General features: G+C 39.8%; 1 protein-coding gene across 1 annotated transcript in view; it reads left to right on the top strand.

The window, feature by feature from the left end:
• Positions 1–4,506: 4,506 nt before the first annotated feature.
• myo1hb (myosin IHb) overlaps positions 4,507–12,437 on the top strand; it is an 11,603-nt gene continuing 3,672 nt past the window's right edge. The window contains exons 1-15 of the mRNA XM_046067639.1: positions 4,507–4,536; positions 7,821–7,982; positions 8,373–8,488; positions 8,951–9,149; positions 9,235–9,315; positions 9,418–9,609; positions 9,689–9,787; positions 9,897–10,010; positions 10,127–10,198; positions 10,295–10,414; positions 10,691–10,758; positions 10,849–10,954; positions 11,082–11,162; positions 11,268–11,359; positions 11,488–11,582. Coding sequence (XP_045923595.1) covers positions 4,507–4,536; positions 7,821–7,982; positions 8,373–8,488; positions 8,951–9,149; positions 9,235–9,315; positions 9,418–9,609; positions 9,689–9,787; positions 9,897–10,010; positions 10,127–10,198; positions 10,295–10,414; positions 10,691–10,758; positions 10,849–10,954; positions 11,082–11,162; positions 11,268–11,359; positions 11,488–11,582 — 1,627 coding nt within the window. The remainder of the gene's footprint in view (positions 4,537–7,820; positions 7,983–8,372; positions 8,489–8,950; positions 9,150–9,234; positions 9,316–9,417; positions 9,610–9,688; positions 9,788–9,896; positions 10,011–10,126; positions 10,199–10,294; positions 10,415–10,690; positions 10,759–10,848; positions 10,955–11,081; positions 11,163–11,267; positions 11,360–11,487; positions 11,583–12,437) is intronic.

The raw sequence follows: 12,437 nt of genomic DNA, 5'->3' as shown, positions 1-12,437 counted from the left end.
TTAAGTGTTGGTGTTAGTGAGCTGTGACTTTCCCCACATGATATACTGGTGGTTTGTGCTCACACTCACAGACTTTGAGGCGCGCTCCAAGTAAATCCACAAGGCTTTAGGACTGTCCCACTGTAAACAGCAACAACCCACAGTTCACAGGGTTACCAGGGAAAGCCCAGAGGCGTTAAAAGAAGGTAAACAAACAGGGAAGGAGCAACTACAAGAAAAAAGATGTTTACATGTAGTGTATGATGCTGTTTTGATAAGAAAAAGTCAATTTATTATTTGAAAATTGCTTCTCGTCCACTCTGTAAGGCAAAGTCAGTTACTTTAAGAAGAAAGTAAACGATGTAAAATAGAATGTCCCAAAATTGTCCATAACAAGTTTTGGCGTTGTCAAGGCAAAGTGACATATCACAAAGTCACATTATATCATTTGGGTCCTCACAGCCTCTGGCACTCAAACATTTACCAGGTGACGTCAACTTAAGTCTGAGGGTTCAGGCTTTAGGCTTTAAGGTGGAATTGTTATTGAGCCCTTCTGACTATATTTATGTACACATTCTCTTTAAAGGGCTGGATTCATTAAAATAAGTGTGATAATAGTGAAATAAATTCCTGTAATAAATGACGGAATGAAAAGATTGATTACTTGGTATTTCCATGAGTGTTTAAATGTCAAAGTAAAAAATCCAAAACATGATGACATCTCAGTCAAAAACAAAACAAACAATGTTTTTCTTTATATTAACTAATTGTTAATTATTTCTGTGACCATAGAAATAGGAGCGAAGAATAAGAGCTTAAAATTTTAATAGAAGGAGTAAGGTGAACAAATATTTGATATGATTCTCCAAGGGGAGGGTGACATGAGGGACAGCATACAACTACAGCACTGTGGTTATAGCCTGTAGCTGACAGCAGGTTGTGCACTCATCCTTCTGGTATTTGTTGTGATGGTTGTTCAAATAGCCAGAAGGTTCTCTCTTGCTGTGAAGGTTGCTGTAACCCTTGTCGAGTTTACAGTTGTGTGTCTGTCAGTTCATTCTCATGCACACAATCATAGTGGTAATTACACTTTCCAGAGCCTATTTTACGTCTTCCCAGACGCCTGATGAGAATAAGAAATTCCTTTAAGACCTGGCATTCTGTCTGAATAACTGTATTACCTCCAGTAGCATCAGAACACCAGTGACTCCCCAACCTAGAGGTCGGGTCCCCTTCAAAAAGATTTGAGCGGTAGTGAGATGGTACGCTACACATATTTGTACACCATAGTTTGGTCTTTACACTAATATATATTGCAAACTCTCACCTGTTTAGGCCTCTAGTACCACCTTAAATAAAACAATCTGAGAGTTTAGATGGGAAATCTGTTTTTGGTGGAATGGCTAAAGTTGGGGAAAAAAAGTTGGGAGCCACTGGTTTAATCTTTAACAATTATAATTTCTATGTTATATATCATACCATTCATTGTTATTTTCTATATTTCTTTCATATTTCTTTTTAATGTGTCTCCATATTTCTGGAAGATACATGTAGTGCAGTTAAAAATATAATATTTTCTTCTGAACACGTATGGAAAAATAAAAAAGTACTATGTAGTATGTATTAGTATGTCACCCAAACACACAACCTTCTCGCCTCCATGGAGAAGTGAAAAGATGACAGACTACACAAACACACAAAAGCAAAGCTCAAGCCTACCATTTGGACAGGTATGACAAAGGAACAGACACACAGAGGAACATGTAGCACATTGTATGAGCATGGTCTATTTTAAAGTCATTACCTGCAGTGTGCTGCTCTGGTGACCCAATTGTCTCCAGCATGTACCACAAAAGATAACATTTATGAAACTTGAACAGTTACATTTCCCAATTGAAATGGCAGGGAGGATGTTTGCCTAAATAAAAGGTTTGTCTGTGAGTGTTGGAAGCTTACAGTCTTCTGCTCCACTGCAAGTGAATAAGGCTGTCCTGAAAATTAAAGCTGTAGAAAAGTAGGGCACTGTGAGGACATGCTGAGGCTGCTGCATTATGGGACGGTCATAAATACAGGTAGGATATACAACACATCCCTCTGTCCCCACGTCCTCTGGTCACATCAGCTGCTTGGCCAGACTCACACAGAAACAACCTCAGCAGAGCACAAAGAACTACAACATGGACTCAAAGGTAAGACTTGATTTCTTAAAAGCTGGATGCCAAGATATTGTAGTCCGATGAGTTGATTTTTTAGTTTGAAAGATATTTAATCCATTAAAATACCATTTGCACAAGTCACTAAAACAGCTGGTTTTGTTGTGCTGTACTTTCATTACTGTGCAATTTGTTCACCGAATGCTCCATTTCTGAAACTAATAGCCTCACGGCTCGTTTTGGCCTTCAGAGTCCTGCCCCCAATGACAGCAGTCTATTTGCTCAAATGAATAAAGGATTAGTTGAAAGTTTAGTTGTTTGGGACTAACTGCGCCTGTGAATATTTATTTGAACAAATGATGGATCAAGCACATGTTGTGATCCAACTTTGCTATTTAGAAGCAATTCCTATTGGCCATGTTATTTACCTCTTCTCAGATGTTGAGATTTGTTAGTGTGTGTTCTTGCGTGTGTGAGTCCTTACTGTACAGTTTGTGGTTTAAAGAATGAAATGCTTTTTCAATCACACAGGTAACAGTATCACTTAGAACCCCAATAAGGGAGGGAGGGTGTACATGAAATGAATGCAAAGTGAAGGAGATACTCTAGGAACCCTTTTTGTGTTATCATAAGGGCTGATTATCTCACATTTAAGGATTTAGATGACTGACCAAATCGTGCCAGTACTAGAGAATTCTAAAAATACTGCAAATTGGCAGAGTTTCTTTTTATGTATACTACATTTTGTCATATTCTACTGCAATTTATTTAGGCACAGTCAGTTTAAGGAGTTAATACAGCATTGGACACTAATGCATTTCAGATGTTTGGCTAATTTCTTTAATGAAAAAAGTGTTTATGCTACATAACAAAAGTTTTTTTTGTGTTGGTAGCATAGCTCAGATATCAAAATTTTAAAAAACTTAAAAGAATATGCATTGTTATCAGAGCTGTTAAGTGTTCACAGATGGATGGCATCCATGGGTGCACGTTAAAACATTAAGATGTGGCCACCACAGCTCATCTTTGGTGAGCATGGTGTGCATGTGTACATGTTCTACTGGGTGCTTATTAGGAGCAGAAGGCTTCTTTAAAGATTGAGTAGATCCTACATAACAAACCCACAGTATTTGCATAATGAATTACATTATGTTAATGAGGAATTTTCCAACATGCTCTCCTGTGTCACCATGTGTTTTGGCCGATTCTTACTTCAGGCAGTAACCTAAGATGCCTTTGTTAATTCTTACAGGAAGCACAATGTTAAACTTTAAACAGACGGAATGAGAGGGCACCGTTACGCTGCCTGCAGGCCTGTCACAGATGAGTCAGCTGAATCACAAGAAAAAGAGATGCAATGTTAAAATTTAGGGACGATCTGGGGGGCTCCATCTTCATCTCTTCTCTCTCCACACACTTCCTGTTAGTGCTCTCAAGTGCTATTGCACTCAAAGGCAGAAAGTGCTACACATTTTAAAAACAAAAAATGCGATTTTAAGGTAGTATAAAACTGATCATAACTGGGTGAAATCAGTTCCATGTTGAAGCATTATCCCTTGAATACAAATTTAAATCTTTACTTGAAGTTTCATTTAAAGGCTTTTCTATGTTGGAGATGGCACCAAACGGATGCGTAACAACTACAGTGGTACATTACTGTAGGTCTGAAATTAATTTGTGATTCTGCTGTCACAGAATCTGTAATAGTGGAGTCTGTAATGGTGTGATCGTTGTGGCTCTAATGAGCAGTTAGTAATTAGTTTGAAATGCATCTTCCTAATCAAAGATCAGTAATCCAATACCTGTGCTGTAATTTTGTGGGGAGGAGGGTGAGGACGGGTCTCTGAGAGGATAGAGTTACTACATCCTTGTATTACACACCTGCAGTAACACACACACACACACACACACATACACGCACACACACACACACACACACACACACACACACACACACACACACACACACACACACACTCCTCCTTAAACACATAGTGTAGCTGTTCAACACTAAGGCGAAGCGCTGAATGAACATTTGCTGCCTGGGCTTCATGAATGTTTAACCAGCCCAGTGCTTCCAGAGCTAGGTAGGTCATTACTGCCGTATTACCTACAATGTATGGACACCAGCCCAGCAGGAAGCAGCAGTGCCACACTCCTCTTCCTCCCCCATCTCCTCTTCAGCCTCTCTCTCTCAGGCAGTGGTACTGGGCCTGCTCCCAGCAGCTGACCTAAAAAGAGGCTCCACTATGGGAGAACTCATCAGCTACTAAAACCTACATCACAGGCCGCGTCTGTCTGAGTTGTAAGCCTGAAGACTGAAGCTCAAAGTAATTTGGATTTATCAGGTTCATCACACAAGACTGATTCAACCATGATGCACATGCCTTTGGAAGTAACGCAGGTAATTACTTGAACATGGCTTGTGTATGTTGGTTGGAGTTTTATTGTACTTAAAGCCACTTTTAGCAGATTTTTTTCAAGTGTAACTTTCAAACTCCAGACATGGGGGTTGTAGGCGTGCATTGCTGTCTGCCTCAGGGTCTTTTCTGGTACTGGATGTCTACCACTTGTGGGCGCTGCAGTCAGAAATGTTCAAATTCTACACATGAAGTAATGGCTTTAAAGCTGCACTAATCCACATTTTGATATTCTCAATGAATCATATAACTATCTGTAATGAGAAAGGAATCAATAGTTCAACAATTCCACAGAGAATAATCATCCAACTCTGCATTTCCCTTTAGCTCTATGGAGTGTTTTAGGATCTTTCAGCTCACTGTTTTGCTTCACTCTCAACCTCATTTTGTAGCTGCTGCAGAAGCTGTTTTCAGTGAAAAAGCTCTGATAGAAACCACTGTACAGTACCAGCGAGCAACAAAATGTCAGACAGACATGGGTAGCGACTACCATTTAGCAGCTTAACCCTCACCCGCATAGCGTTGCCCTCAGGGAACAGAATATTTTTTGACTCTCAGAGCTACTCTCACAGATTTTTTATTTATTTATATATTTGACACTGATCATGACATGTGAGGTGGACGAACTGATATCATGCAATAGTTAGGGTGGGGGGTTGTTATGCAGTCAGGCTAGTTTTCACTCTCATTCAAATCCTACATTGCACAGGGACACTGCACAAAATATTTTCAAATTCTGAGAAAATATTAAACCTTTCTCTGTGATTTAAAACCACTACTGCATACCATGATTTACAAAATAATATCTACTAATATCTTATATAGAAAATATATTTTTTATTTAGGTGCAAAAACATCATTCATGTGGTAGAGGGTAAGAGAAAGATATTTCCCTCAGAACTGATGGAAGAGGAAATAGGCAAATGTTTGCTAATAGGTGTAAAATTACAACTTTCTAAAAATGACAGTATGTGTCTGTTGTGTGGACACAAAATAAGTAAGTGCAGCTTTAAATCAAATCAAACTATATTTTATTGTTCAGAAGTAACACAGTTATAGTCAATTGTTTACCATTCAGTAATGTATACATGTAGCCAAACATGGTAATCAGATCATAGCATGTTACTGTATGCTTGTATGAAACATTAGCAACAGAAGAGGTACTGTACTTGACTTGTGTGAGGGAGGCCAGTGATGGTCAGGTTTCCTTAGACACCTGGAGCCCCCTAAATGTGTGTTGCCACGGGTGAGGTGTTGTGTCAGTCAGTGGCCCACGAGGAGTGCTATCTCTTTCAGGGGCCTAACTGCCACTTTGTGGCTGCGTAACAGGATCCTGCACCATACTGGATAGACAGGGACAATGGAGTGCCCTCCCAGGTGATGGTCTCCGGGTCAGATAGACTTTCCTGTTCTGCTGCAGCCTGACATCAAATTTTGATGTATTCGATAGCTGTTCATTGAGGATTTTTTGTGTGTTGCCTTATACACGTAATTGTGTCTTATATCTATTTTCACATCTTTGTCTTAAAATCTTAAATGTCCTCAGCACTGTCCACTTTATATCACATGACAACGAGGCCAAGGAAAGTCGCCTCTTATCTTGTTGCTAATTTCTCCTAATGTCCATCCTCTTTACCGCCCTCTTCACTATCTGTTATGTGTTCAGCAGAGCTAACATTTCCTTTGAATAGCAGAAAATCTCTGCTCTGCACTTAGTGCTTGGCCAACAGCCTGCTCACATAGAGTGCAAACAAGAGGGCAGAGTGAGACAGACCTAGCTTCACCTATTTTTGTTTACTTTTTGTGCATTTCATGACATGAAGAACCTTCAAAAACAAAACCCAGTCTATCAAAGAACAGTTGACATATCATTGTGGATGTTTAGTTGAGTTTTTTTATTTGATTAGCAAGATCAACAAGTTCTTATTTTTGCTGATGAGTGACCTGACACGTTGCAGCCCTTTGCCAATCTTCCACCATCCAACTCTCTGTGATTATATTGGAAATAGTGAAACGATGAAAAGTTTCATTCAGTAAATTGTGAAAAAGAGTGAACACGGTCACGCGAATATGTTGCATGTGCCCAGGCAACATCTACATTAACTTATCTATCTACAAACACAAAAACAGAACACATACACACACAAATACATATTTAGAACGAGATTCACTTCCTTTGTTGCGCAGTTACTACATTATTAATGGTTTCCTATTGAAGGACGTCGAGACTTTAATCTATCAGTGCTTCCTGTCATACTACTGTCCTTTTCCTTCAATAAAACCAGATGTTCAGTTCAGAAAAGGTACACAGGCACACACACTTCAGGGAGCTTCAGGGTAAGTAAGTTTTTTAACTTTTTCCCTGCAAAACATTGTTGAACATTTTAATGATTACATTAGGATTTTGGGACATGATTTATTGTGACATTTTGCTGTAAGTGTCTGCTGGGTCCGTAGAGCAGCAGCTTGTTGAACTGGCGAATGATCTGTGAGTGTCATTTACTCCGACTTGGTGACAGGTCAACTTGGCAGTGATGAGAGCCAAACTACTGAAGCACAATACTTGGTGATTCTGTCATAGCACCGTAATTAAAGTGCATTGCTGTTGCTGATTATTTTACCTGGCACTTCTTCATTTGTGTATTTTTCGGTAGCAGAGCAAATGTGCTTATACATATTATAATGAATGCAATTACTTCTGAATTTTTTCTGTGTTATTATTCTTTAATGTTGGATCAAACTGTGAAACTTTTGTATTCACGGAGCTTCTACTGTGGTGGAGTATTTTGTGTCCTTGCCATGAATAAGATTGATGGCTCTTTAGAGAACACAGAATCAGATTAGATAGTGGAGGCTGAATTTAGATTTGCCATGAGCATAAAGGATGTAGGCAAGGCCACTATTAGCTCTGACTGGAAGTCACAGATATAGGTCAAACAGGCAGGAAATGAGTCACTCACTTGGAAATATATATCCTAGGTTGTCCATGATTTTGAGAATGTACATCTTCTTTAGGCAAAAAAACAAAAAACAGATAACTTTTGAGGAAAACAGGACACAAAGGAAAAGGGCGGGACATATAAGCCTGGTTTTGAAGGAAGGAATGAGGAACTAGGCTAAAAATAAAATAATATCTGCAGATTTTCTTAAAGAAAACAATCAATTGTGTCATGGTTTCATAAAGGGCATAATAATTTATCATGTACGTTTTGTTGTCATGTACCTTGTTGTCTTGTCACTTCACTGATGTGCTCTTGCTCGGGCACAGAGCCTGGAGGAGCGGTGTAACCAGATCCTGAGGAATATGGAGGCCTCCCTGACAGCCCGGGATCGCGTGGGCATCCAGGATTTTGTTCTCCTGGACGCCTACACGAGTGAGAGTGCCTTCCTGGACAACCTGAGGAAACGCTACCATGAGAATCTGATTTACGTGAGTCTTCCTGTGCATTGGATAGCCTGGCTCTTTCTCTTACTCTAATTACACTTCACGCCCTTGACCTACAACCCAACAAGGTCCTATTGCTGCATTGCCTTCTGCTAAATGTGGCATCCTGTGTTGCTGAAGCAGCAGCTCCTGTTCTTTTCATTTGTGGAGTGAGCAATCTAAAGGTCACCATTGTCCCTAAAGTCATGACAAGTGATTAACCAAACTTATTGCTTTTGATGAGAGGGACAAAATTACTTATCAGCAGAGTGATGCATGGGCACCGCATTGCTGGAAGCTTACTGTAATGTCATGTAATGTCTGAGAAAAACAATCTCTTGTATAATCAAATGTGCAAGAGTTGCAGAACATGAATTTCCTTGTCTTTCTCTGCAGACCTACATTGGGACTCTCTTGGTTTCGGTCAACCCATATAAAGAGTTAGATATCTACAGCAAGAAGCAAATGGATACCTACATGGGTGTAAACTTCTTTGAGCTGCCACCTCATATGTAAGACATTTTTAATTCTTTATTTATTTATGCTCTGTATTGATATATAGTGGGAACTACAGGTGGGACTTTTCTATGCTAGATAGTTCTCCAATAAGATAAAGGGTGGACAGAGCAACAAGCTCTAGCAGCTTGGCAATATCATTTGGTCATCCCATCACTTTGGTTCAGGCTGAGATAGCTCAACAACTATTGGTTGGGTTGTCATGAACTTACAGACAGACATATATGATCCCCAGAGGATGAATCCTACTGACTCTAGTAAACCCCTGACTTTTCTTCTAGTGCCACCAATACCTGCAAAATGAATGATATTCCTATTCCTATCAGCCTCAGCTGTACTTTGTGTTTAGTGCTAGTTAGCAAACTAAGATGTGAACATGATAAACGTTTTACCTGTTAAAAATCTGCATGTGAGCATTTCAAAAGGTGGCTGACTTTGACCTATTGCTGTCCTTTCAGTTATGCACTGGCAGACAACGTCTTCCGCACCATGCAGTCAGAGTTCAACAACCACTTCATCCTGATCTCAGGGGAGAGTGGGGCCGGCAAAACTGAGGCCTCCAAGAAAATCTTGCAATTCTACGCTGTCAGCTGTCCAAGTACCAAGCTCCTGAACAACGTCCGGGACAGGCTGCTTCTCTCAAATCCAGTGCTTGAGGTCAGCATATGTGTGCCAAAGCTTCTGCTTCGTGAGACCATTTTTAGAGGACAAACATTTATCGTCTTTATTTAATATCTTCCAGGCTTTCGGAAATGCCAAAACTCTGAAGAATGACAACTCAAGCCGCTTTGGGAAATACATGGACATCCAGTTCGACCACCAGGTGGACAGAAAGACCTTCATTACATTACAGGGAAAATTACAACGCCAAGATAACATATCAATGTTGGCTGACTTTGGGTTAAGGATTACCTTTCTCCCTCAGGGAGGTGCAGTTGGTGGTCACATCCTGAGTTACCTGTTGGAGAAGTCCCGTGTGGTCCACCAGAACCATGGAGAAAGAAACTTCCACATCTTCTATCAGCTGGTGGAGGGAGGTGAGGAAAATCTGCTCCGCTGGCTTGGCCTGCAGAGAAACTGCCAGCACTACAGTTACCTGGTGCAGGTCAGTAGAAAAGCAAAAAAAACAAACACAAACTTCATTCATATTGTGCAACATCTCTTCACTCAGACTTTTTATTCTTTGTCTCCTCCAGGGTGATTGTGCCAAAGTTAGCTCTATCAATGATAAAAGTGACTGGAAGACGGTGCGCAAAGCCCTCTCTGTTATAGAGTTCAGTGAGAGTGATACTGAGGTGAGGTACAGTCAAATCTTTACACACCGAAACTGTAACTTTATCTAAAACCATGCATGATAAATGTTGCAGATGATTCATGAAGTATTTCTCTCTGGGTGTAATGCAGCACCTGTTTGGAATAATTGCTAGTGTGCTCCATCTGGGCAATATCAAGTTTGAAGCAGATGTTAGAGGATACGCCTCTCTCAACAACAACCAGGAAATGCACTGGGTGTCAAAGGTAAGCCCCTAACAAAATACAGATAGTTTAAACTCTGTCTCCATGCAAGTTTCTGATGGATAACAGGAAGAGATCTGGTGTTACATGTCTTCTTTTGCTTTGCTTTTGCTGTGCAGTTGCTGGGGATTCCTACTCAGGTGCTACAACAGGGCTTAACCCACAGGAAGATTGAAGCCAAAACAGAGGAGGTGCATTGACTCCTTTTGTTTAATTCAAAATATAAAATATGTTTAACTTCTTTGTAGTGTTCATGTTTAATTACTGTCATTATTCTGATGTTAAAGCTGTTCAGTCCCTTCTCTGTGGACCATGCAGTATATGCCAGGGATGCACTTGCCAAAGCCATCTATGGTCGCACTTTCAACTGGCTGGTCAACAAGATCAATGAATCCTTAGCTAACAAGGTGAGAAAAAAAGGTACTCTCTTTCTAATCCTGCCAAGCCAGACCTGTCTCATTCAAGGAAATGGGAAGGAAAATTGGGTTAAAGGCATTTAGGCAAGCCTAAATGCAGCCACATGATTGGTTGAGAGTCTGAAAACACCCAATTCTGGAAATGGCACATGTGGCAAATATTTATTTTGGCTGGTTTTCTTTCTAAAATGTATTTTTATTGGTTTATAGTAACACCAACACATGAGCCTGAATTTCTCAGAAATCATATGTGTAAATTATCTTTAGGATTCCTCCAGGAAAACTGTGATTGGTCTGTTGGACATCTATGGTTTCGAGGTTTTCAATGTGAACAGGTGAGATCTTGCACTGATGAGCTGATTCAATAACAGCAAAAAGTGTGAAATGAAGAATCAGATTCTGATGGTGCCTATAATTTATTTTAGCTTTGAGCAGTTTTGCATCAACTACTGCAACGAGAAGTTGCAGCAGCTTTTCATCCAGCTGACCCTCAAGTCAGAGCAGGAGGAGTACGAGATGGAAGGGATTGAAGTAATAACTCTATTATTCCTTATGTTTTCTTGACATTTGTGGTTCACAGGGCAACTACTTTGCAAAAATAAACTCACAATAAAAATGATTTTTAACCACGTTTCTTGTTTTGCTTTTTAATGCACAGTGGGAACCAGTGCCATATTTCAACAACAAGATAATATGTGATCTTGTGGAGGAGAAACACAAAGGAATCATCTCCTTATTGGTAAAGATATGGTTGAGTGATGGTCCTACAGAAAAACAACAAACAACCTACTCACCCACAAAACTAAAACTTGGCTAAATTATTGATCTGTGTTCTCACATACAGGACGAGGAATGTTTACGTCCCGGAGAGGCCACAGATCTCACCTTTCTGGAGAAGATGGAGGAAACGATTGGTGGTCACCCTCATTTTGTCACGTAAATTGTACACTTTTAAATTACAGAAAATGCACGTTAACAACATGTGGTTAAGGAACATGACCCAGCAGCCAGACTAGCACATCGGATTAACCATAAACATCATACCTACTCTATCCCCCCTGCAGACACAAGCTTGCAGACCAAAAGACTAGGAAAACACTGGAACGAGGAGACTTCCGCCTCTTGCACTATGCTGGGGAGGTTACATACTGTGTTGTTGGTAAGAGATGAAATACTAATAATCCTAAAATGTAATGTAACAGTAGCACACGTCGAAAGGAGTCAGTCGGGAAACTGATTCAGAGATGTCAGTTACACAACAATATAAAGTTTGCTAACATTAGCTAATGTAGCCAGTATAAAATGACAATTTGTGTGTTTGTGTGTGAATGGGGTTGAAGGAGACGAGGACAACTGCTCTCACCTTTGGATAGAATAAAATCAGTACAGCAGCTTATAACTGGGCATCTACATGCACACCTTAACATATATTTCTCTGTGCCATTATATACATCACATCCTCAGTTGTCAACATATTAAATAAACCAGCATAAAATAAAAACACATTACTTTCTAATAGTATTGTTAAAATTCAGTATTGACTCATCCTGACAAAAGTATGCCTTAAAAGTGACACGATTTCTACCCACCAGTAGCAATGTTTTATATTTTACGAATAAAATTTTATTTTATTACTAAACATGAGCTAACACATAATACAGCACGAATTGTACAAACACACGATTAATAACACAAAATATGTATTCCTAACAAAAGAAATAATGTAGATGAAGGACAGCGAACCATGAGCTATGTGCTACAATAGTCTAGCTTGACACTAGTCAACTAGCATGTTACAATAAAGGCTGTTTATATTCAATTCAATTCAATTCAATTTTATTTATATAGCGCCAAATCACAACAACAGTTATCTCACAGCGCTTTTCATAAAAGAGCAGGTCTAGACCGTACTCTGTGATGATATTTACAGAAGCCCAACAGTTCCCACCAAGAGCAAGCACTAGGCGACAGAGGCAAGGAAAAACTTCCTTTTAAGAGGCAGAAACCTCGAGCA

This window comes from Micropterus dolomieu, linkage group LG13, assembly GCF_021292245.1.
Source record: "Micropterus dolomieu isolate WLL.071019.BEF.003 ecotype Adirondacks linkage group LG13, ASM2129224v1, whole genome shotgun sequence".
NCBI classification, from domain to species: Eukaryota; Metazoa; Chordata; class Actinopteri; order Centrarchiformes; family Centrarchidae; genus Micropterus; species Micropterus dolomieu.
The sequence above is the reverse complement of the archived record's forward strand: the minus strand, read 5'-3'. Positions and strand labels throughout refer to the sequence as shown.